At 59.4% G+C, this 24,945-nt stretch overlaps 1 protein-coding gene across 1 annotated transcript in view; it reads right to left on the bottom strand.

Annotated features, from left to right (window-relative positions):
• The window catches only part of PRRX2 (paired related homeobox 2), a 41,502-nt gene extending 27,042 nt beyond the window's left edge, over nucleotides 1-14,460 (bottom strand). Inside the window, exon 1 of the mRNA XM_042913899.1 lies at nucleotides 14,166-14,460. Coding sequence (XP_042769833.1) covers nucleotides 14,166-14,460 — 295 coding nt within the window. The remainder of the gene's footprint in view (nucleotides 1-14,165) is intronic.
• Between the last annotated feature and the right edge of the window lie 10,485 nt (nucleotides 14,461-24,945).

The following is a 24,945-nucleotide window of genomic DNA, read 5'->3' as shown; positions in this document are numbered from 1 at the left end:
TCTCTGAGCCGCGGAGGCCCCCCCCCCCCCCCCCCCCCCCCCGTGCTTCTCAACTCGGCGGAATTTACTGGCACTGGATTCAATTCCCCGTCTGTGTCATTATCAGTTAATTGCCTGTCTCCCGTTACCTGGAAGCCGCTAAAGGCTGACGGCTGGATGTCTGCCCCGTGGCTGCACATCGCATGGGGCTCAAGAAGTATATGTTGAGTAGAGGAACCTCCACTTCTCACCTGTAAAATGGGAGTATTGACAGCCTCCTGTAAAGACGGAGGTGCGGGCGAGATGTGTGCCCTGGGCTTAGGCCTGGGTGAGAGCTTCCTCTGGGGGGGGTGGTGATTTGTCACTCTTATGAAGGGGGTCCCCGCAGGGGCTCTCTGTGGACAGTGACATCACCCAAAGGAGCGAGGTTGATGGCTCGCCAGAGCAGGGCCAGGAGCGGCCTGGGGGGTGGGGTGCGGAGACCTCGGCCTGTTGCTTGCATGTACCCCTCCTCTCCCGCCCATGCCAGGGCCAGCAGACAAGGGGAACAGACGAGCCCCGACTCCCCCTGCCCTGCCCACGGTGGGGCTCGGGGTGGGCAGAGAGCTCTTGCCTTAATATGGAGCTAGTCTGGGCTGCGACAGTTTCTGTCCCTTGCTGGGGAGAAGAGGGACCCTAGGGACCGGCAGCTGCCAGGGGTGGGGCGGGTTCCTCCTCCCATTCTCTCAGGGCCCCGCATGAGTCGCTAATTACAGCAATGGCAGTAATGATGGAGCACAGCCTAAGCACTTCCCAACTCTGCGTCCCCACAACCCACTTGTCATTATCCCCACTTTGCGGATGGAGAAACTGAGGCCCGAAAGGGAAAACCCTTCGCCCCAGAGAGCCGTCTGGGGTTGGTCGGACTCACTGGCCCCCACTCTGGACCTCCTCTCCCTGGGGCCCTTTGGACACACAAGGAGGCCACCAGGCTGCAGGCTTGGCTACGAACTCCTCAGAACTTCTGCCTTCCTGACGGCGGCGGGGGGGGGGGGGGGGGGGGGGGGGGTCATGCATGTCAGAGACCTGCCTGCACCGGGGGAAGGTAGAGACAAAAATCTGCCGTGCAGAGGACACCGGTTTGAAGAAAGCAGCGAACATTCTTCACGATCCGCTGAGCCCAAGAAGCTACTATGGAACTCTCCAGAACCCTGAGGCTCTTCTGTGGGGGCTCCGGGTTGACCCCTGGGTGCCGAAGGAGACGCACCCTGCCTCCGGCCCCTTTGGAATGGGACTGGCCCAGCTCTCCTCCCTCCTCCCTGACTGGGCCTCCCTCCCATGCCGTCTGCCCTGTCCACGGACCCACTCTTCACTTAGATTTCCATCCGGGTCTGGTTTTTCAGGGGTGGAGGGAGGAGAGGGTTTAGGGAGAAGCTGAGAGCTGGCAGCTGGCAGACGTAAATCTGGTACCTTCTTTTCTTGGTCCCCCAAGCTCTGTGAATTTCCCCCTGCCATCTGCCCCCATGAACTTGGGGGTGCCTGATCGTCACAGAACCTGCTTCCGGTGGGCAGCAGGAAAGTGGGGTCCTGGGCAGAGAAAGGAGCCCGCATCGAGATCAGCTTTCCCACGAAGGCAAACACCGTGTCTAACCCAGCTCTGCTGGAGCCCTCAGATCAGTTGAGAGTGTGTGTGTGTGTGTGTGTGTGTGTGTGTGTGTGCGCGCGCACACACACACACACACACACACACACACACCTGTTCTAGATATGTGGCAAGAACCCATCCGTAATCCCTGAGGGAGCATATCTGAATATCTCAGCCTTCCTCCCTGAGCCATTTTATGCACAGACCTTCTAGAAGTGGCAATTGATCTCTCATTTGAATTTTTAACCTCAAATGCCACATTATAAACATACTTGCGTTGTGTTTTATAGACGGCATTTGTCATGAAATTATACGTATATATACAATATGGGCCACAGGAAATAAAGCAAGAGGCTCGTTCTGCACGGGAACAAGCAGTCCGTATCAGCCAGGCTGGGGCTGCAGCAAATCCGTGCCGTCCTTCCAGAGAGGGGACCCCAGGTCACCAGGCAGGGCTGGGCAGGGGCAGTGGGGCTTGGGTCCTGCGGGTGTGTTGGGGGGCACCCAGGGCTGGATAATCTGTCCCCTCTTTGGAAAGCATAGTTAGATCCCAGCAAAGGCCGCCAGAGCCAGCTCCTGGGACCCAGAACTCTGTTCCTGATCTCAGCTCCTTTTCCCGTGGGGCCTCGGGAAACTTCTCCCTCCTTGGTTTCTCCATCTGTGGGAGGGCTTGGCAGTCCTAAACTGGGCTGCTTCCTCCTCCCACGCGGCAGAGAGAGCGAACGCGGAAACAAATTGGCCAGGGGGGCAGAGCACTGAGCCCCGAGCTGCTTGATTTCACCAACTCTTCAGAACAATCCAAGCTCTGGCTGCTATCGTTACGCCCATTTTGCAGACGCAGAACATGAGGCTCAGGGAAAGAAGGCACTTTCCCAAGATCGTCAGAGATCGGGGGGTGAGGCTGGGGCCAGAATCCCACAGCCAGGCCAGACCCCACCAGCGACATGTCCGGCCCCTGACAAGGCAGGGGAGCCACTGGGACCAGCTGTCTGTTTCTATGCCGGTGTCGCCATGGAGCCACACAGGGGTCCAGGGAGGCTGTCCCTGTCCCAGGGTCGAGCTGGAGCCTCTGTTCTTTCCCATAAGCAAAGCCTGGAGAGGCTGGACGAGGTCGGAGTGAGCACAGCCCCAGGGGCCCTGGGCCAGCCAGGCTGAGAAACATGCTGACAGCAAGGGCCTCAGACCCGGGACCCCCGTGTCCTCAGTACATAGCTCATCTTTCTGGGCCTCGGCCTCCCCATCTGGAAAACAGGGCCAGAAGACTACCTTCCTCCTAGAGTCTCCGGGAGGGATTGATGAGAGGAACCACGGAGGGTTGAGCAAACAGCAGGTGCACGATAGATGGTCCGGACTGGTGGATGATCGTGATGAACATGAACATGCCCACAAATCATCCGGCCCCACTGCCCCGACCCAGCCACGAGCACCCCAGGTCCCCTCCGTCCTTCCAGGGATTTGCGGCTGGACGGCCTGGGCCGACCTTTCGCCTTGTTAACGGACCCGCGAATGAAGCTTCGATCTCAGGATTGTTGCAAAGTCTCTCCTCCCCGACTCGGGATCTCAGATCTCAGGGTGACTGGGCCCTGGGCAGCCAGTTAGGGCTTGTGGTCAGCTCCTTTGGAGACAGGGGCACCCTGGGCGCTCTGGGCAGCCAGGCCACCTGCTGTTCCCAAGTGAGCCACTCATATCCCACACGACAGGCTCACTGGCTCACCAGGAGAGCTCCTGGGGAGGCCCTGGGTGCTCTGGATACTCCAGGCACCCACAGACGAGCAGGAAGCGTTCTCACCGCTCCTCATACAAAAAACGGCGGGTCTTGGGTCAGGCCTTGCTCGCTGGCCCACCGCCACGGGGCTCCCTCACACCCCTCTGCTCCTGGAACAGCCGATCTCTTTCTTACCTCTGAGCCTCTGTATCTGCTATTCCCGCCACCCGAGACACCCTTCCCCCACCTCTTCTTCTGGCTAACTCCACTCATCCTTTAGGTACAGTCTGAAATTCCGCCTCCTCCAGGAAGCCTTCCCAGAACCTCCAGGCCAGGTAGGGGGCCCCTTTATCTGTCCTCAGGGCAGCCAGGACATCTTCGTGGCGGGGACCACACTTCCCTTGATCCCGCTGGGACCCCAGGACCTAGCCCACCCCCCGACATGGAGTAGGTGCTCGACAAATATTTGTGGAAGGAGGGAGGGAAGCGTTCACGGGATGCCTCCCCCATTCTCTTCCTCCCTTGAGAGAGAAATCAGCCCCTCGAAAAGGCCGCCCCCTTGGGAGCTCTGCTCGGCCCGGACTCGAGTTCACGGCAACAGCAACGATCGCCTTTCAACAGCGACCTCGCTTTCGGCCGCGTTAGATCTTCGCCTTTTCCTCTTCCCTTCCCAGTGAAACCAGAGCAGTCCATTTTTACTTCTTGTCTCCGGCAATTTCCCGCTTCGAGCCCTGACACTCGCCCTGCCTGGGGGTCAGCCTGGGGTTGTGATGGCAGGGCAGACGGCTCTGGGGGAGGGGCCGGCCTTCCCGGGGAAAACACGACGTGTCTGGGAAGCACGAGATTCCCAAAGGCTGGGGTCCCTTCCTGGCCCCCCCCCACCCGGGCCCCCGGCCCCAGCCCCTGCGTCGCAGCACAGCCCGGAGTCCCCCTGCCGGACCGCTGGGGGCGAGGCCTGCACAAGGGGGTCCCTGGAAAAGCAGCGCCCTCCTCAGGGGCACTGCAGAGGTTTCCAGGTGAGAAGCAGGAAGATGGGAGACGCAGTCCCTCCCTGTCAGGGCTGCTTGGTCACCTGGGGGCCCGGCAGGGGGTGACCAGCCTTGTCCCTAGGCTCTGGGGATCACCGCACATTTCCTCAGCGGCTTTGGGCCACCTCGCTCTGCCTTTCTGAGCCTCAGTTTCCTCATCTGCAAGATGGGGATAATGCTTCCCTGCCCTCCTAAGGCCGCTGAGAGAATTCAGCAGCGGGCTGCACGTGAAGTGCTGTGCTGAGCCAGGCAGGTGGGGACGGCCGGCTGAGACCGCAGGCCGCGACCCTGCCTTCGCGCTCCCCTCCCCGGTGAGGGACCAGGGCTCCCCCGTCCCCCTGGTGTTTTCTCCCCGCACGATGTCTCGGAACAACACCACGTGTGCCCTGAATGAACGGGCAAATTAACGCGCCCCAGCCCCGTCACCTTGCAACCCCAAAGCAAGGCATATCTTAGAGAGGGATGGGGAGGGCTGGGGCTTAACGGTCTCTTCGGGGGACGACGAGAAGACCTGTTTTCTGTAGCTTCACCATGACGGGAAACAGGGGACAAAGTGCCAATCTGTCTCTTCTCCCACCGTTGGGCTGTTTTCCCGGACGGCCCTCCCTCGGTCTGGGAAGCGGCCAGAAGATGATGCTCTGGGTCCCGGGAGGGGGGTGGCGCTCAGGTCTCCCGGCCTCCGTCTGGGCATCCACAGGCCCCTCTGCCTTCCGGGCCCGTGCGGTTAGTGGTGGGGACTCTGAGGGGACGTGGGGCCTCCGCGAGGGCAGGGCCGGCCTGTGCTGTCTCGGGCCTCGCTTCTCCGCCCCCTGTGTAACCCCAGGCTAGTCGCTTGACCCCCCGGAGCCTCCGTTTCCCCGACGGTAATCAAAGCAGCCGACACCCTTGCTGGCCACCTCACGCCACGTATCCCCCGCCAGCCAGCTCTCGTGTTTCCCCAGATCTGTGAAACGTGCCGAGGCCACACGGCTGGCGGGGGGTGGGGGGGAGGACCCCGCTGCACTGTCCACCCCCCACCCCTGCAAACACACCTTCGGATGACTGCTTCTCATCAACAGGGAGAGAGTCAGAGGAAGGAAAGGCGGAGAAGGAATCCCCCGGGCCGCACAGGGTGCAGGGGCCCAGGAGAGACGGGGGACGGGTGCCCGGCTCCCCCGAGGGCCCTGCGACCCCCCCTGGGGAGGGGGGCGGCCAGAACCCGAGCCCTGATCGGCCTGGCTGCCCGCTGGCTGGACCGGCCGCCCGCGGCAGCATCTTGAGAACATTAGGGGCTGCTGTTAACAGATGTTTTCTGTTACGTGTTATTTGTTAGTCTAATGAAAAGAGGTGCACTGGCTTTCAAGACCTCGGCGTTCCGCGGGGGTTTTATATGGGAGGCCGGGGCGCGGAGCTCTGGCGGCGGAGAGGCCCAGACCCCTGCCAGGCGCGCCCGGCGGCTCGCGCTTTGATTCCGAGGTTTGCAGCCATCCGCGTGGTTAATTCCAGCTCTGGTTAAATGTCACTTTTAATAACGCCATCTCTGGCGTGGAGATGTCTGTGCCCACGGCAGGAGGGGAGGATGGACCGGGAGGTGGGATGGGGGGGGGGCCAGGTGGCCGCCCTCCTGGGGCCCCCCGGGGACCCACCCCCGCGAGGGAGAGCCGCGGGCGGGCGGGACGCCGGGAGGGGGCTTTGAGGGTTCGGTGGTGCCCGCCACTCTAACGTGCACCCCCTAATGCACGTAGAAGTGTGTGGGAACCTGTCAAATGCAGGTGCCCGGGCCCACGGAGCACCATTCCACGGGCTGGGGTAGAGCCCAGGAACATGCCTTTCAACCGGCTGCCCAGGTGCGTCTTTCTGGGGCCACATGTTGACCCACAGCTGGGTCCAAACCCCCTCAGACCAGCGACAGGACACGTCCAGGGCCCCACCTACGACCCCCTGAGCAGCAGTGTCACAGACGTGACAAACCTTCACCCGGTCGGGTCTCAGGCGACCAAGATGCTTTGCTCAGGGCCCGCTGCGGAAGCTCCCAGGGGTGCCTGTCCCGGCCTCCTCCCCTTTCACTGCCCCACAACAAGAAGCTTCCCCAAAGACCACGGTCCCCCCCTGGGCCGCCAGGTCTGAGCTTCTTGGCTTCTCTGTAACGCCTCGCCCCCCGCCGCCCCCCAAACTGGAAGGTCCCAACTGCCCCTCCCATGCACAGAAAAGCAGAATGGATCACAAAGAGGGACCAAAAATAATGCCTTCCAGAGCCCGCTTCATCTTTTAGGATGCAATAAGATATCGCCGGCTGTAAAGTACCCCATGTGGACGGCGCCTGTCATCACGGTGGCCCCTCGGAGCCAGGCTGGGGACAGGCAGCTTCCCAGATGTGGAAGGGACACAGAGCAATAGGGGCCAGACTCCCAGCGGCGGTGACAGCATCTGGGTGGTTCCGCGACCTGATTCCCAGGACATCTTAAGATGCCACGACTCCTGGGCTCTGGCTGGGGGCGGGGTGGGGGCTCTGCCCCTGCCATTGCCAGCAAGCCCACGCTCCCGGGGAGGCCGCAGCTCCTTCCTGGCAGCAGCCCTGGATGGGGAGCACCCTGCCTCCTGCCTCCTGCCCCCTGTGCCCTCGCCTACCCCCCAGAGCACCCTGTCTGCTCAGCACGGGAGCCCGTGCAATGACTTTCCCCACCTCTGTCTAAACAGGAAGCTCCCACGGTGCTCTCCTACTCACCACCTCACCAAAGGCACTTAACCCTTGGCCCGTTCCAGAGCCTTCTGGCCGCTCACTGCTCACTGGCTGCCTGAGGCCGCCCTGCCCACTAAGAGCCTGGACGCGATCGCTTGGGCCAGGCTGGAGCCCTGGCGGAGGGGCGTGAGCGTTGTGGGCGTGAGTGTGTGCGCGCACGTTCGTGTGTGTCGATGAGGGGGTGTGTGCGAACGAGTGGGCTTGTGTGTACGGACGCGAGTGTGGGTGGGCGTGAGAGGGTTTGTGGGTGCGAGTGTGTGTGTGCGGGGCGGGGGGGGGTGCGTCTCTGTGTCTGAAACGGACGGAGGCAACGGAGGCAACCGGACGGTCCTGTCGCGAGTAAATGGGTTTCTGGGCAACTTGTACAACCGGCCGCTCTGGGCCAATGCCTCTAAGCTCACTGGGCTCGAATCCAAAAGCCTGGGCGGGTGGTAGGGGCTCGAGGCCTGACACACAGTGGGCACTCAGAAAACGACTGTGGAATGAATGAATGAATGAATGAATGAGTATGGGAGCTGCGGTCAACTAGGAAAGGCGGCCGTCCTATCGATGTTCCTCAGAGTCAAGGACCCTCCACGGCTCTCCTGTGTCCGGGAGGCTGGAGATAGGCCTGCGGAGGGTGGGATAGGCCATTCTGGATGTTTCTGGGCAGGAGAGGGTCCCCCACTAGGCTCACACCTTCCCAAACCTCCCAAGCTGGGCGGCCCCCCAACACTGCCAGGATTGCTCGTCTCCCCCAGGCCGGGCTGCTGAAAAGACCCCTCCACAGGCTGCCTCATGCCCCCTGAGTGCGGCCTGGGAGTGGCCATCCCCGGTTGGACCAGCCCGCGTTCTGGGGGCTCCGGGGATGGCTTTAGGCAGTGGTGGAGAACAGGGCCTTCAGAACTGGACAGACCTGGGAAGCTTCACGGGAAGCTGACTTGGCAAGTGGCTCATCTCCCTCGTGTAAAATGGGGATGGGGGGCCGCCTGGGTGGCTCTGTTGGTTCAATGTCCGACTTCGGCTCAGGTCACAATCTCGCGGTTTGTGGGTTCGAGCCCCGCGTCGGGCTCTGGGCTGCTGGCTCGGAGCCTGGCACCTGCTTCGGATTCTGTGTCTCCCTCTCTCTCTCTCTCTCTGCCCCTCTCCCATGCGCACTCTCTCTCACAAATAAACATTTAAAAAAAGATTGGGGGTACTAAAAAGACCCACTTCCGTGGTTGGTGGGGAGACAAGAGGGGTGAGGCGGGTAGAGCCCTGGCTGGCACGCGGTGAGCACTCAGCGAACGTGCCTCTCAGGGCCGCTGGCCACGGTCACGGCCTCACCGGCACGTCCCCTCTCTCTACTCCCGCAACCGACTTCTCACTTCAACTCCAGGGCAACACCGGGCCAGGTCCCGACCCTGACGTGCCGTGTGTCGGATGTGTTCAGGGGACCCGCCGGCTCCCTGTTAATCACCCCCCAAGATTCATTTCCATCTGTGGTCAGCCACTGTCCTTTGGGTCTTAGACACCAGGACCGCCCCTCAGGTTTTGCCTCAGCCCATTTGACCCCACGTCCCCACCTAGGACGAGCCACCGGAAACCCTCCTTTGTCTTCAGAAGTTTAGAAACCCTGAACACGGCACAGGGCCTACCCCCACAGCCCCACTCTGTGCAGCCCTCAAGGCCTAGCCCTTCCCACCTCTCCATCCCTTTAGTTCCCCAAACAAATCCCGCCCCTCCCTTCCCAGCTGGGAGGCCTTGGGCAGGTTGCTTTGCCTCTCTGGGCCCCCTCAAAATAGGGATGGTAAATCACTAGCCCTGCCTGATTCCCAGGGCAGGCGTGGGCATCCCAGTGAGCTGCCATGGAGGCCCTTTATTGAGAACCTACTATGTGCTGCCTCCCGCACCCACTCAGGGCACCCCGCACCTACAGGGACATCAGGTCCGTTCTCCCCCTGTCGTCTTTGGCAATGCCTTCTGGGCCTCAAGTGTGGTGTGCAAACAGGCATTCTCACCACTGCTCCAAAACTACTTTTCCGGAATCTTCCGCGAGGGAACAACGACCGCTCGGGCCCTGTTGAGCTTCTGCCCTTACGGGGTGCTAGCGGGTCCGAGGGTCCCGTGCCACACCCCAAGCTCCAGGCAGATGATTTACTAGAGGACCAAGATGACCCTGGAACCTAGAGGACAATGAACTAAACAGGGAGTGCCCACCCCCCTGACAAAAAGCCAGAGACGCGCCCCTCCCGCCAGCCCGGCCAACCCAGCAGTTCTCAAACTGGATTCCCCTGGGCTCCCAGCTTCTAGGCCTGGCTCTTCAGCGTCTCGCTCACCCTCCTCTCTCCCTACCCGGGGCATAGGCTGGGGGGCTGCCCTCACCAGGCCCTGCCAGGATCCAGACCCCAGAGACTCCACGTTCCTGCTCGTTTTCTCAGCCTGGATCAAATCACGATGAAAGGCGGGAGGGGCCCCTCCAACATCTGGGCACTGCCTCCCCCTTTCAGGTGGGAACTGAGCCCAGAGAAGGGATGTGACATGCCCAAGGTCACACACAGAGGGGGCAGCAAAAGCCAGGGCTCCCACTGCAGACGGCTCTGCCCCCGCCCTCCCACCCCCCGGGACCCCCTTGAAATGGATGCCAGGAAAGGAAGGCCAGAGGGAAGAAGGGTAGGCTCTAGGCCCCCCGAGGGGCTCAGTTGGTTGGGCGATCGACTCTTGGTTTCGGCTCAGGTCATGATCTCACGGCTTCGTGAGTTCGAGCCCCGGGTCGGGCTCTGCACCAAGAGCACGGAAACTGCCTGGGACTCTCTCTCCCTCTCTCTCTGCCCCTCCCCTGCTCACTCTCTATCTCTCTCTCAAAATAAATACATAAACGTTAAAAAAAAGAAAAGGAAAGCAGGGATTTGAAAAGGTATTTGCACACCGTACTCACAGCAGCATTTGTCACAACAGCCAAAAGGTGGAAAACATCCACGTGTCCACCGACACGTGAACGGATGTTCAAAACGTGGCACGTGCGAGCGCGCACACACACACACACGCACACGCACTCAGCGAAATACTGCTCAGCCGTAAAAAGAAAGGAGATTCTGACCCACGCCTACGACATGGACGAACCCAGAAGACATCCTGCTAAGTGTCACAAAAGGGCGAACGTCGTAAGCTCGTAAGCTCCCGCTTACGTGAGGTCCCTAGAGTTGTCAGATTCAGAGAGACAGAGAGGAGAGTGGGGGGTGGGGAGTCAGTGTTTCAAGGGGGCAGAATCTCGGTCTGGGACGCTGAGAAAGTTCTGGGGACGGGCAGCAGTTGGCGGCTGAACAACGGCGTGAATGCGCTGAGCGCCCCTGAATGGCTAAAGGGCTGAATCTTGGATACATTTCGCTACAATAAAAGTTTTAAGAATTGAAGGCAGGTCGGCCAGTCTCTAGAACTCAGGGGTCCCTTCAGGTCCACTACTCCGGGGAAGGGGCAGGCCCCCACCCTAAACCAGGTTCACCCTTGGCCTCCTGGCCCCCCATTAGCAGATGTGGCTGAGGGAGCCCAGAACCCCCCACCCGGGGCTCCAGCCCACCCTCCGGCCCAGCCTGTGCCCTCAGCCTCCAAGCACCCGGCTGTCCCGAATCTCCGGGCAGTGGACCCTCGTGGTCCTGAGGTCTCCAAACCAGGTACCAGCCAGATGGCTTTGGGGGGGGGGGGAGGGCTCCCGGGCTGGGGGCCTCACCCGGCTGGCTCCAGGGGCCGTGTTTATTTTCACAGTGTGTCCGCATCCCTGTTTCCGCCCTGCCCACAGGAGGGAATGCTTTAAAGAAAATCTCGGTTATTAATGTGGTTTCTTTTGTTGTAAGTCACTGCAAAGACAGCAAACGAGGGTTTATTTTCCTAACGTGCTTGGCATAGCTCAGCGCCCGGCGCAGACCTCAGCGTTTGATTTGGGAGGGACACGAGACCCTGCTTTGCTCTGAGTCACCAGCAAAGCCACAGCCTTCCCGGCCAGTTCCGGGGACGCCTGCTCTGGGAAAATCACTGGCGAGGCTCTGCTACATCTACTGGTGGCTTTGTGAAAACAAAAGAGAAGAAAAAAAATTTTTTTTTTAATTTTGAGCCTGCTCTCCTGGCAGACTGAAAATGTATCAATTTTCTAACTCATGAGTTTCTCCATTAGCCCTTAATTTTTAATGGGGGGGGGGACATCTCTCTTTGGTGTCAGTTGTTTTCTTTGGACCCAGAAACAGCTCCAGAAGCCACAGGAAAACCCACTTCTGAGCATGGGCAAATCTTCGGCGAGGCGCCAGGGCTCCAGGCGGGCCCAGGACTGGGGGACGAAGTCACAGCCCAGGGCCCTGTGCCTGCTGGCCTGGGGTCTAGAGTCCCGACACCCTGAGGTCTGGTTGCCTATTTAGGAAAGGGGTCTCGTGATGCAGGCTGGGTTCCCCGAGATCCCGGGAGGGAAGGTTCCTTCTCCCCCACTTTGGAGACTTCGAGACTCGGGAATCCACAGTGAGTGGCAGTGGGAGGGGGCACCTGCCTGAGGAGGGAAGGAAATGGAAAAAGAACAGAGCGACCAGCCTCTGCCCTCTCTCTGCAGGCCCAGACGCAGAGAGCAAGCCGAGGGAGTCTCACGGGCCAGGGGGACAGCCATACAGTGTCCCCTCCCCCCCTGCGTCCCGCCTGCCTCTCCGGGGGGAACTCTGCCCGCAGCGGGCACCCCTGGAATGCGCCCAGTTGGCCTTGGGGAGACGCTTGACTCTATATAAAACATTTGGATTTCATGGACTAGCGATTTGCTTCCAATCTAAGGAATGAGTATAGGGTTACCTCCTTTTAATTTTGCCAAGTAAGGACATTAAAATCAAACAATCTCCAATTATCATCCCCAGTTCATGAAAGAAAGGGCGTTTTAACACCACACGTGAGGGGGAAAGATGTGATCCCCAACACAGAGAAGCCTGGAAACTGAAACGTGTAGCTTCCCGAAGAACCCTCCACGGTGGCCATGCAGGTTTCAGTTTCACAGCTGAGTGGGAGATGCTCGCTTCTGGGGGCCAGACCGCTGCCGCCGCTCTTGCCCCACCCCACCCGACCCCACACCCAGTGTGTTCCCTGTCCCCAGGGCCTTGGTGCCCCCAGGGTGCGGAAGCCCCATCTAGGAAAGGAGAGCCCCCCCCCCCCACCGCGGGCTCTCACTGAGGGTGGCCGGGCTAAGGTGGGCAGGGGGGTGCTGGGGAGGCCCCCTACCCACTGAGCTCCCTGGGGGCTGCCAGCGGCCCTGTCCAGGCACTTGTGTCCGCAGCTGACACAAGCAGTTCTGGGACACCCCCAGAAAAACCCTGCGTTTGGGAAACCTATGCTGTGTCCCAACAGCGGCGATGCCTTCCACCGTCTCTCCCCACGGCTGGGCTGGAAACAGGCACCCAGCCCCTGGCCAGGTCTCGAGGGCAGGAAGCCCGTGCCTCCTTCCTTCTTCTCGCGGCCACTTCTGCGCCCCTCTCTTCTCTCCTGTCCTTCCTTTTGGCCCTTCCTTCTTGGCTTCACCTTCAATTTGCTCCTCCTTCTCTCCCCATCTCTCCCCCGCTGGGGGTCCCCCATTCGTTCAGGTAAAATCAGAGACCTCTCCTCTCCTCTTAGGGGAAGCCAGCTCAGAGCCAGCCGCTCCTCCCAGGAGCCCTGGGGTCCTGGAACGAACTCAGGCTGGCAGAGCCCCTCTCCTCTTGCACCAGAAGGCGCCCACTTTGCCCCCGGCCCAAACCAGACACCTCGCTTCCACTTTTCCATCAGGGAAACCCCAGCTCCCGCGGGTGGGTCGGCCTGCTTCGTGCTCACCCTAGAGGGTGCAGAGAGATGCCGGAAGGCTGTGGCTGGTGGGCCAGTGGACACCCCCGGGAGGGAGCCAGCAGCGGCCGGACGCGGCTGGCACCAGCTGGGTGCTCTGTGAGGTGCCGCTGGGAGTCAGGCACGCCTCACGTACACACGTGCTCCTGGACAAGGTCTCAGGCGAGGCTGGAGTCACCTCGGTGCCCCCTGCACCTCCTCTCATCTGAAAAGCAGGGCATGTAGCCAGCCAGGGGGGCGGGGGGGGGGGGGGGGGGCACAACTCCCCTGAGACCTGGAGGCTGGTGCAGGAAGTGGGGGTCCCCAGGAGGGGGTGGGAAGGGCTCTTAAAGGGGCCCAGAGCTTCCAGCAGGCCAGCTGGTTCCCCGAGGTAGGGGACCTGGCTGTGGTCTCAGCCACCCTGGCTACTCTACAGGTTGTAGGAGAGCTGTGGGGACTCCTGTCCTTCCTCGGCTCCCACGAGAAACGTCCAGGGCCAGGCACCTTCGCTGTATCTCCATCTCCCGCCCCCCCCCCCCCCCCCCCCCGTCCTGGTCTCACCCAGGGCTCAGGCCCCAGTGATCCAGTACGACTTTCTGAAAAAAGCCACTTGGGTGGGTTGTTTGTTTTTAAAGCCCTTTCCTGATGACCTTTAACCTCGGCAGAGGAGAGAGGCCTCGCTGGCTCCTTAGGGTTGGGCCAGTCCATCTAGGAAGCCGCCGGTGGGGTAAACTGGGGGTGGGGTTGGGGGGGGGGGCAGGCATCCCCACCCCCGCCAAGGAGCCCATCTTAAGAGCTAGCCGCAGCTGGAGTGGGACAGGAGGAAGCGGGGCGGCCTCTGAAACCCAGGCGTGTGACCCGGCTGCCCTGCCCCTCGGAAGCCTCGGTCTCCCCGGCTGTGACTTGGCAGTGATCGCACCCACTTCCCGGGCGACCTGGCGGGGCGGCCGCGAGCGCTGCCCACCCCCCTCCCCCCCCCCCCCACACCGGGCCGGGCACCAAGGCGGCACACGTCCCCGCCGTTCCCACGACCTGCGGCGGCGGCCGTGGCCGAGGGCGGCCGAGCCCCTCCCCGGGTCCAGAGCCCCGGTCCCCGCAGCCCGCCCGATCGCAGACCGACGGCCCCCACCCGGCAGCCGCACCCCCGGCGGGTCCCGCGCCGCGTCCGCGCCCCGACTCCCTCCCGTCCCGGACCCCGCGGAGCGCGCGCCCCCGCGGACCCCGCGCTTCCGTTCCCACGCCCCCCCCCCCGCCCCCGCCCCGGGCCCCGGCCGCCCCCCCCCCCCTCCGCCCGGGCTCCCCACCCCCCACCCCCGCCCCCGCCCCGCCCGCACTCACCGTCCTGCGGCGCCGCCTCGCTGCCGCTGCTGCCCCCGGACGGCTCCCGCGCCGCGCCCTCCCGCGCCTCGGCCCGGGCCGCGGGGCGCGCCGCCAGCCGCCCGGCCGCCGCCACCTCCTCCAGGTCCAGGAGGTGGCTCACCGTGAAGTTCTTGCGCGCCTGGGCGCAGTCGCCGGGCCCCAGCGCGGGCGGCGGCGGCGGCGGCGGCGGCGGCGGCGGCCCCGGGCCCAGCGGCGGCTTGTCCAGGGCGAAGGCGGCGGCGGCGGCGGCGGCGGCGGCGGCCGCGCTGTCCATGCCCGCCAGGGCCCCGGGGTCGCCGGCGCGGGTGGCAGGCGCGGGTCGGAGCGAGCGCGCCCCGCGGCCGCCCCGCGCTCGGCCCCGCTCCCCGCCGCCTGCTCGCCCCCCGGCCGCCGCGGCCCGCCCGGCGCTGACGTCGGGGAAGCAAACTTTCTCCCTCCCCTCCGCCGCCTCGCGCTCTCCAAGTTGCTAAAACGCGAGCTCCTCCGGCCGCACGCCCCTTCTTGAAGCAGACCTCGCCCCTGCCTCGCCTCCTCCTCCTCCTCCTCCCCGCGCCGCGCCTCGCCCGCCCCCACCCTGCGGCTGCGGGGAGGGAGGGGGTCCTGCGCGGAGTCCGGCGGGGGGGGGGGGGGGGGGAGGGAGGGGGAGGGGAGGGGGGGAAGGGGTGTCCTCCCCGCGCCCTCCCCACCCACAATGTAAGGAGTGGGAAAGTTCAGTGTTCGTGGCGGTGGGGGGGGGGGGCGGTTGTAAATCCCCCCCCCCCCCCCCGCCTCCATTCACAAAGTCCTCCTCGGGTGGAGGGGGGCGACTCTGAGACAGCTGAGGGGGGCAGGGCCAACTCCCAACTCCACCCTCATCACCCCCCCCACACACCCCCACACTGTGCACCCCAACGCGGTTCCTAATCTTCTGGGAAGAACCCGGGGTCCGTCCTGTTCACTCCACCTGGCGGGAGACCCAGAAAGCAGCACGTTCTCAAGCTTCTGGGGTGTAGGCGCGGGCGGCCCCCAATACACACGCCTCGTAGCCCACCTCCAGGATGCTCCAGGCCCTCCCCGGGGGAAAATCAAGCCGATAGGAAAGAGTTTCCCTCCAGAATTCCTACTTGACGCCCAGAGGACAGACAGCCAGACGACAGCCAGGCTGACAGATGGGTGACAGGGTAAGAGAGCCGCAGGCTGGGGTCTCTGCTCTTGGTTGGTTTTTCAAGGAAAGCCCTCCAGATACCGCAGGTGTCTCCCCGGGGACAGCCACCTGGAGGCCTGGCCCTCTGTCCTCCCTGCCATCCCTGCACGGTGGTAATGTCAGACCAAGAAAAATAATAAGCCTGTGGAGAGGGGCGGGAGGGGGGGAGGCCTTCCGGGTGCCCTTCCTGGGCCTCTGCACGGATAAAACCCAGCCTGTGCGCACCCCCCCCCCCCGAGAATCTGCAGAACCGGCCACCTGGGTTCTGCAGGAGTCACCCCCACCCAGAGAGAAGGGAGGGACCCCTAAGGTGGGGCGAAGTGTCCCCCAGGTGGTGGTCACCCCAGCAATCCACGGAGGTGCACACGTGGGCAGATCGAGGGTTTGGAGAAAATGGGGTTTCTCTTCTTCGGAAAGAACCGGCTGAATGAAATACCAGTCTCCGGGCGCTCCTGGTGGGGGGGGGGGTTCAGCAGGTGAAATCTAGGGCCTGTGGACCTGGGAAGGGCCCAAGAGAGTATGTAGATCCCATTCCCCGGCATGACAGGTGGGGAAACCGAGGCAGCAAGGGCAGAAGCTCCCTCCGGGGCTGGGAGGACCATGGAAATTGTTCCGTCCGAGCCCTTCCTTTGAAGAGGGGGCCGTGAGGAGTACGGTGGTCGGGTCTCAGTCCCAGTGGCTTCGTCCCTGAGCTCGTCCTTCCATCCTGCACATTCAGAGACGTAACGTGCTGTATCTGTGTATGACGGATGGTGTTCGGCCCCCGCCTCCTGGCTTCAAATCCAGACCTTGACTTCCTCGCCGTGGGCCTTGGCAGTCTGTTTGGACTGCTCCTCTTGGTTATCTCCTCTGTAAAATGGGCTGTTAGGGGCACTAAATAAGTTGATACGGACATCGTGGGGCACCTGCTATCCAGTGAGCACCCAGAGAGCGTCAACAAATTTGTTTTTTTTTTTTTCCGGCATTTATTCCTAGAAGCGGTGCAGGGCAGTGATGGCGAAGTCAGACTCCGGAGCTGGAGGGACGTGGGCCTGCATCTCTTCCCTGCCGCTTGCTAGCTGTGTGGCCTTGGAAAGGTCACTCAGTAGTTCTCTCTGAGTCTGATCCGTCACCTGTACGTAGGGATAAGAAAAGAGACCAACCCGATACCTGAATTCTTGTGAATCGGACACTGTTGCAACTAGGGTCGTTGCTCGTTTTGAAATATTTATTTATTTATTTAGAAAGCGTGAACACGAGCAGGGGGAGGGGCAGAGAGAGAGGGAGACAGAATCCCAAGCAGGCTTCGAGGCACAGAGGCGGATGCAGGGCTCAGGCTCAGGAACCACAAGATCATGACCTGAGCTGAAACCAAGAGTCAGTCGCTCACCTATTGAACCACCTAGGCGTCCCTGGGTTTTTTTTTGTTTGTTTGTTTGTTTTTGTTTTTAATTTTATTGGATGTCATTGCTATTGAGTGGTTACGACCCTTGTCAGTCCTGGGGCCGGGGGCATAGGCCACTATTCCAAAGCTGAGCCCTTGAGCAAGAACTCTGGGCCTGATGTAGCCGAGGAAATGCCAGTTAACCCGGAGAAGGCAAAACTCATTACCCCCCAGGGACGCGGCTAGGAAAGAAACCATTTCCATGGTGATTGAGATCAAGGCCGGGATGTCAGCCCAGAGGGGGCAATGAAGGGGAATTAGGATCACAGTTGAGAACCTCAGTTCAACAGGGGTTTACTGAACCAGGCCCTGGTCCAGGCAGCAGGGATGGGGAGGAACAGGGGGGCACAGAGAGGTTCCCTGCTCTCCAGAGAAGGTTCTGCAGAGAAGGAGCTGATCCTTAATTAGTGACTCTGCTAGAGGTTGGATCCTAGGTGAGACCATGAGCTAAAGTGCCTGTTTGTCCCAGTCTCAAAAGCTCACATGCTTTAAAAAAAAAAAAAAAAAAAAAAAAGTTAAATTCTTATCGCAGAAATAAGATGCTTGATGTGGAGATTTTAGGAAACATCAATAAAATTAAGAAAATAAAAGTGACTGGGGCCTCTGGGTGGCTCAGTTGGTTAAGAGTCTGGCTCTTGGTTTTGGCTCAGGTCATGATCTCCTGGATCGTGAGTTTGGGGAGTTTGAGCCCCACGTCGGGTTCTACGATGACAGCACGGGCCCTGCTTGGGATTCCCTCTCTCTCTCTCTCTCTCTCTCTCTCTCTCAAAATAAATAAATAAACTTAAGAAAACAAACAAGAGAAAATAAAAATTACATATGACCCGCTCCCAGATGTCTCTGACACACAGTAGGTATTCAATACATGTTTTTAAGAAGTCGGTTTAATGAATTACACCGTAAGTTAACCAACTTGGATTTAAGTCAAAAATAAAAACAATAAAAATAAATAAAAGTTGGTTTAATGAAAGGAATTGAAGATAATCACTATATTTATTCAATACTGAAGATCTAGAAAAGCAATGAGACAAGGAAAAGGAATGAGCTAAAAATAATCTGAGTATATCTTTCCAGCTTATATCTGTATTCTAGATGGAGAAAGATCATCATTCATCTTTTAAAAGTCAAGCTACATTGTAACAACTGTTTATAACTTGCTTACTGTGTCTTGTCTACCACTGTTTTTTTAAATGTTGATTTATGTATTTTGAGAGACAGAGAGAGAGGGAGACAGAGCATGAGCAGGGGAGGGGCAGAGAGAGAGGGAGACCCGGAATCCGAAGCAGGCTCCAGGCTCTGAGCTGTCAGCACAGAGCCCGACGTCGGGCTTGAACCCGCAAACCACAAGATCATGACCTCAGCCCAGGTTGGATGCTTAACGGACTGAGCCACCCAGGCGCCCCATTCCACCACTGTTTTTAATGAACCCCTAGTGATACATCATTCCCTGCTGCTAAACATCCTTACTTAGGTTCTTGCTAATAAATATCCGGATGTGGTAGACGAATAATAGCCTCCCAAAGATGTCCCCAGCATAATCCTTGGAATTTGTGGATTTGCTAAAGCGGAATTAAGGTAGCAGATGGAATTAAGGCTGCCTGTCTACCCGAAGGAGATCCTTGTAGATGACAGTGTAATTACATGGGCCCTTCCAAAGGGAAGAGGGAGGTAGGAGAGCCTCTGTCAGAGTGATACAATTGGAGAAAAACTCCACCAGCCAGTACTGGCTTTGAAGAAGGAGGAAGGCGCCCACAAACTCAGGAAGGTGGGAAGCCTCTAGAAGCTGGAAAAGGCAAGGAAAACAGATTCTTCCTTAAGAGATCCCCCCACGGGGAGACATGCAGCACCGCCCCCCAGCCGGGCCTTGATTTGAGCCCCGGACTCTCCGATCTCCAGAACGGAACGGTAATACGTTTGTTATCATCTTCAAGGACTAGGTTTGTGATCCTTTGTCACAGCCCAAGTAGAAACCTCCCGCGCTGGGTCCGAGATTCTGCGAGAGATTGAAGGCTTTCGATCATATTGCCATAGAGCCTCCTCCGGAAAGGTTGTCTCAGTTTCTCTTCCTGGGTCTCTGCGTCCCGGTTAGCACGAGGTATTTTATTTGTTTGTTTGTTTACGGCAATGTCTTTGTGGCTTTAACACAAATGAAACGTGCACATGGGCTGTCTATTCATTTTCCTCCCCACGCAGCCCGGTGTGGGGACTGGTGACCGTCGGCCCGCTGGCTGAGTTTTCTACAACCGCCTTGCGGTTCTCGGAGGAACCGTTGTGACCAGTCCCATACGGTAAGATCTTTTTTGCACACCGGCATCACTGTGACTTCCGGCTCCTCGATGTTGTGGCCCAGAAGCTTCTGGAAGCCACTGGGTGGCCCACCCTTTATTTTCTTGTTGCTCTTAGAACCACCATGGGGCATCGAGAACTGGCCCCTGAATCTCCTCCGCGTCCTGTGGTCAGTGCCAGTCATACTTAATTTTGACCTGTCGTCGGACTGGCACCAAATGAACTTCTTGGTGTGTGTGTGTGTGTGTGTGTGTGTGTGTGTGTGTGTGTGTGTGTTTGATGATCTTGGACTTCACCGGGGGCCCGAGGGCAGCATGATGCCAAGGAGTGAGTACCTTAGGCAGTGCTGAGGCAGAGCGGTACTAAGAAATTATTTTAAATTTGGAAAGGCGTCTCCCGTTTCAACCTGCCTACGTTGAATGGCTGCGGAAGGTAAATATTTTTGGTATCTAATGACCTCTCGCGTTTCTTATCTGTAAGAGGTCCGTCTATAGTCACTACCCATTTTTTTCCCGCCATGGTTCTATTTCTTCTGGAGTTGAATCGGCGTCATTCCTCAGCCACAACAACGACAAGACACTCGACTGTCCGTCGTTCAAGGGCAAGGCCCATTTCACAGATGGGTAAACTGAGACCGAGAATGGCACGGAATCCTACGGCTCTTCTGATTCATCTAATCGGCCCCTGTGGCCGTGTACCCAGGAGCCTCTTCCGAAGGAGCCAGTTCAGCAGGGACAGCAGAGGCACACGGGCTGAACTGCGCTCACTCTTGTGCGTCTGGGGAATCGTAAACAGCGCAGGCTGATGTGACTCAGACGTGACCAGGCATGACCGTGACAGATCACAGGGTTCTGTAAATATTGTGTCAGGCTGCGATCACAGCGGGGCTCCCTGCTCATCCCAGACCCCCGTCCACCCTGTGGGAAGTGGAGTCGGGCCCAACGGGGCAGGACATCTGGTTCTCTGCCTCAGCTCACTGCCCGGACTTTTCCCAGCCTCAGTTTCCCCCCTGAGGATCTCCCGGCCGGGATATCCTGCTGAAGTGACTGGTCCTCAGCTCTTGGCAAGGGTTGAACTATTATGCCCCTTTGAAAACTATTTCTGCCTTACCTGCAAATCCAAAAATTGACATGGGCTCCGTAATGGCAGCGGCTCACCTTAAACCACATTGTCTTACCTCGTCCTCCCAACTACCGTGCGAGGAGGGGAAACCGAGACCCAGGAAGCATAAGCTTGGTGTTCCAGTAAGTTTGTCAGGCTGTTGACCATCATGCCAAGTGGTTCCATGGGAATTTAGCACTCAGAAGCTCTGTGTTTCTCTTGAAGGGTTACGGTCTCCTTAAAAAAATAAAATAAATAACACAAAAAACAAACAAAAAAACTCCGGATATAACTAGACATGGCCGACGTTGCATTTCCCTTTTTGCCTTGGCTAACCAGGAACTCCAAAGCTAATGTTAAGACATAATCGTTGGTTCTTGGGGCTCCTGGGTGGCTCAGTTGGTGAAGCATCCGACTTCGGCTCAGGTCGCGATCTCATGGCTCGTGAGTTCGAGCCCCACATCGGGGCCTGCGCTGACAGCTTGGAGTCTGGAGCCTGTTTCAGATTCCCTGTCTCCCTCTCCCTCTGCCCCTCCCCACTCATGCTCTCTCTCTCTCTCTCAAAAATAAACATTAAAAAAAAAAAAGACATAATCATAGTGATGTTATCTGTCCAGATGGCAAGTCGGTGTATTAGCTTCTCTTTCCTTCTCTTTCCATGTCGCCTTTTTTTTTTTTTTTTTTTTTTTTTTAAGATGAGCCAAATGCAGTAGTGAGAAGGGGGCGAAGAATAGAATGAAGAGCCCGATCCGTAACGGACTAAAATTGTGTTCACTCACCACCTTCGGACCAGCCTCCACTGCCTTTTGGTTTTCCTGTTTTGGTTTCAGAGTTTGGGGGTTCAGAGTTTTGGGTTCAAAAACCAACAAGCCTTTTGGTTTTCCTGTTTTGGTTTCAGAGTTTTGGGGGCGCAGTTAGGGTTAGGGTCAGAGTTAGGGTGTTTGACACTTTCCAGCAGCGGGACTGGGTCACTTAACCTCCCTGGATTTCAGTTGTCCTCGCCTGTCAACCGGAGGGAATGACAGGGCGTATCTCCCGGGGCTCTTGCGAGAAGCAGATGAAGCCGGCCGTGTAAATCGAAGGCCTGGCATGGGGAAAATATTTGATAAACGTCCCCTGCGGGTATGAAGAAAAGGCTTTGATAAGAGCCAAGAGAGCAGAGGGAATGGCCTAAATGGGGAGACTGGACCGGACTCGAGGCTGGCCCCACTGTGGACGTGCTGTGACTTCGGGTCACGTGCCCCCCTCTCCGAGCCTCCGCTTCCCGTCCTGCCGGCAGACGGCCCGCTCTCTCCCGCTCACCGTTGCGTCCCCAGAACCTGGCATTGGGGAGAAAAAGGAGAAGCTGACGCGGGCCCTGCCCCAGCACGCAGTACGACTCCACACGTGGTTGTCCTGAGCGTGGACAGCTGATTGGGCGGCCGGGGGTCAGAACCCCCACTGCCCAGGAGACGCCCGGCCGGCATGGTGGGTCGTGCCTGGGCTGGTGCCGGGGCGGCAATAAGGCAGGTCTGGGGTCCCGAGGAGCCGGCAGGGCCAGGACAAGCCTGCATCCAGGCCTAGGGCCGAACAAGCTCCTATTGAGTGCCTACTGTATGCACGGCTCCAGGAGGGAACAGCTCACTGCACTCTAGACCCGCAGCAAACCCCTTGCCACCCGCACACTTCACGGGGAGATGGGGCAATGGGAAACGGTGCAGAACAACTCATTCCATGGGGATTTATTGAGCACCTACTGTATGCCGAGTTCCCTCCGGGGAGCACCAGACCCTGGCGGGACTCCTGAGGAGGTATTCTCGTCCGGCTGAGCCGCACAGACTAAACTCGGTCGGGCCAATCACTCTGTTCCCGTAAACACATCTTCCGCGCCGCGGGCTTTGGGCGGCTGGGACCCACATGACTCCCGGGATGACCCCTCTTGTTACAGGCGGAGAAACTGAGGCTCAAAGGGGAAAGGACCCATCCCACACTGGGGATCCACCTCGCATGCAACTCTCCAGCATTCTCTTCTGGCAAACTGCCCCGACGCCCCCCCCCAGCCTTGCCACGAGTCAGGGGAAGGATGCCCGGGGCCGGGCGGGGGGGGGGGGGGGGGCACAGGCTGAGGCCCGGAGAGGCCTGAGCCTTCATAAAGGCTTCCGGAACCCTCAGGCCCTGCTCTGGCTCCCTCCCGGGCCCTGCAACATCTTGCTGTGATTACTTTGTGGCGAGTGGGGTGGGGCTTGGGAGGCTCCTCCTTGCACACAGCAATGGGGGGGGGCGGGGAGGGCATGTTCAATAAAAGGGGGGCAGTGGCTGAGGACCAGGCAGGGCTGGAAGGCGGGGCGACGAGGCTTTCAGCTCACCAGCTTAATTGGGGATATAATATTTATTGTTATTTATAACTTGCTCTTGAACCCACGGCAGGAGAGTGTGTTCGCAGCCTGCACGATCCAGGCAGGCGTTAAATAATTAAACCAAGGGCCTAATCGGCAGTGAAACTCCCCAGGGCTCCCACTTCCTTTAGTTCGCTGATTGCTGATATTTTGGGGGTGAAATATGACCATTTTTACCATCAAAGAGATCAGAGTTCCAAAGGAAAGAAATGGGGGGAAAAAAAAAAAGGGAGGGGGGTGGGTTCTCCCAGTTTTCTTTTCCTCTGACTTAGTGGTCTGGTAAAGTTTCTTTAGACGTGCAAAGATTTACACACCTTTCTGCAGGGAGCCTTAAATTACTCCCCGATTCTTCACACATTTCCCCCAGAGCGGGAACAGTAAGTCATTGAGGAATGAGCAGGCCGCCCCATAATCGCTCCGGCGGCCTTTGAGAAGGAGAATGTCTAATGACTTTTTTTGAAGTGGAGGTCAAGGTTTTTTAAATAAAACAATCTGTATTAATGCAATTTCCTTTTTAGCTGTAGCATTGGATTTTTTTCCCCCTTTTGGGCGGGGGGCGGGGGTGGGGGTGGGGGGAGGGGGGTGGGAGGCAGGGGTGGGGAAGGGCATCATTTTTCTCCTGCCAGACACTACGGCCCTAATGAGATACATTTATTTAAAACTCTGTATATCATCACCCTGTCAGGACCTGCAAGAGGGACCCCACGTCTCCCTCTGCGTTTGTTTCGGATTAGTGCGGGCCCACCGATGGCCTTGCAGATCTGGTGGCTCTTGGGGCCTCTGGCCTCTTGCTCCCGCCCTTAGTATAGCCTCGACCCTTGCATTCTGTGCCCCTGCCCCACCACCCCCCATCTGATCACCCGGATCGTAGTACAGCCCTTGGCTCCCAGATCCCCTGCCTTTCCCCACCTGCCTCTCGCTGCTCGGACCTGGTCCCCCCGGTCCCTGGAGGCCTTCCTCCCTGCACCTGGGCCGAAGTACGGCCCTGAGGTCATGCCAATGATACCGCCCCAGACACAGCCGAGTTCCAGTCCTAGCTCTGCCGTTCAACCCCATAACTGTGGGCCAACAACCCGGTTTCTCCAAACCTGCATTTCTTTATCTGTCAAATGGGGATAACAAGAGTTACCCACCCTCCCTCCCCGGGGTTGCCATGCGGCCGTAAGAAGGTTCTGCCGGGCTCCCTGAGCATCTGCCTGGTCCCCAGGGCACAGCACGTGTCCACTTACAGCCGCAACCCCTGTCAACACCACCTTTACAGCTTCCCCAGACCTAGAGCAGAGCCGGGGGGGCAGGACCTGGCCTCTTCCCCGCTCCCCCCTCCCCCGTTAACAAGCTGGCAGGACCTGAATGCAGGGCTCAGTACGCCTATAGACACGTTTTCACGGGGCGCCTTCTGGTGCGGGGGCGGGGCTGGGACACAGGGATGCAGTGGTGACCCAGACAGCCCAGCAGAGAATCTAGAGAAGCAGGAAGATCCGGGGAGCATGGGGGAAGGGGTGCGGGGAGGGGGCCTTGAGCGGACTGGTGAGGCACGAGCAGGGTTCAGCAGGTGGAAAGGGCTGGGGTCCAGGGACGGCCAGGCAGGGGACCCACAGAGGCTCCCCCCTGACCTGGGCCCTGCCGCAGAGTCCCTTTTGGTCTCACCGTGACTCACTTTCCCCTCCCTGCCAAGAGTTTGAATTACATGATTAAGGGCTCCGTGTGCCCCAAGGTCATGAGACATCCATTCCACAAATGTGTGCCACGCTCCTTCCTGCGCCCCCTCGGGGCTGGGCCTGGGGCCTCTCTGAGGACAGATCGGAGCTGGCTCCCACCCTCCCGGCTCCCGGCCTGCAGAAGGAAAGGACGTGGGTGCTGGATATGAGCTGGACTTCGGCATCCCAGGGGCAGGGCGTGGTCAAGGGAGGCTATGCGGGCTGCAGGGCGGGAGCTGAGTTTTAGGGGAGGAAGGGAATTAACCCCAGAGTCTGTCTGCCTAGAGCAAAGACCATGTTCTCCCCCTACAGCCCTGGCTGGCAGGAACGCCTGGAGCCTTGTTTGGGCCCAAGGGCTCTGGGACCCGGGGGGGGGGGGGGGGGGAAGAGGGGGGAAGCTTGGAGACCAGGGGCAGGATTGCTAATGTGCTAAGGTGGCCAAAAGAGGGGACTAGGCCGGTGGCGATGGCTCAGCCATGGGGTCAAGGCTGAGAAGCTGTCCACTTGTCCCCATTCCCACGAGCACCTACTTGACCCAGCTCAGGGCAAGACCCTGGGGCCCGGAGGGTCCTGCTCCTGCAACAGAGAGACCCCGATGCCTCCGTCCCCACCTCCTCTCTTAGGCAGCAGGTCCCGCCCAGGCATAGGACCCACGTTAACCGCTGCCGACTGCCCAGGCGAGGTCCGCTTGCCC

This window comes from Panthera leo, chromosome D4 (assembly GCF_018350215.1).
Source record: "Panthera leo isolate Ple1 chromosome D4, P.leo_Ple1_pat1.1, whole genome shotgun sequence".
Lineage (NCBI taxonomy): Eukaryota > Metazoa > Chordata > Mammalia > Carnivora > Felidae > Panthera > Panthera leo.
Note: the sequence above shows the minus strand (reverse complement) of the source record. Positions and strands in the feature narration are given on the sequence as shown.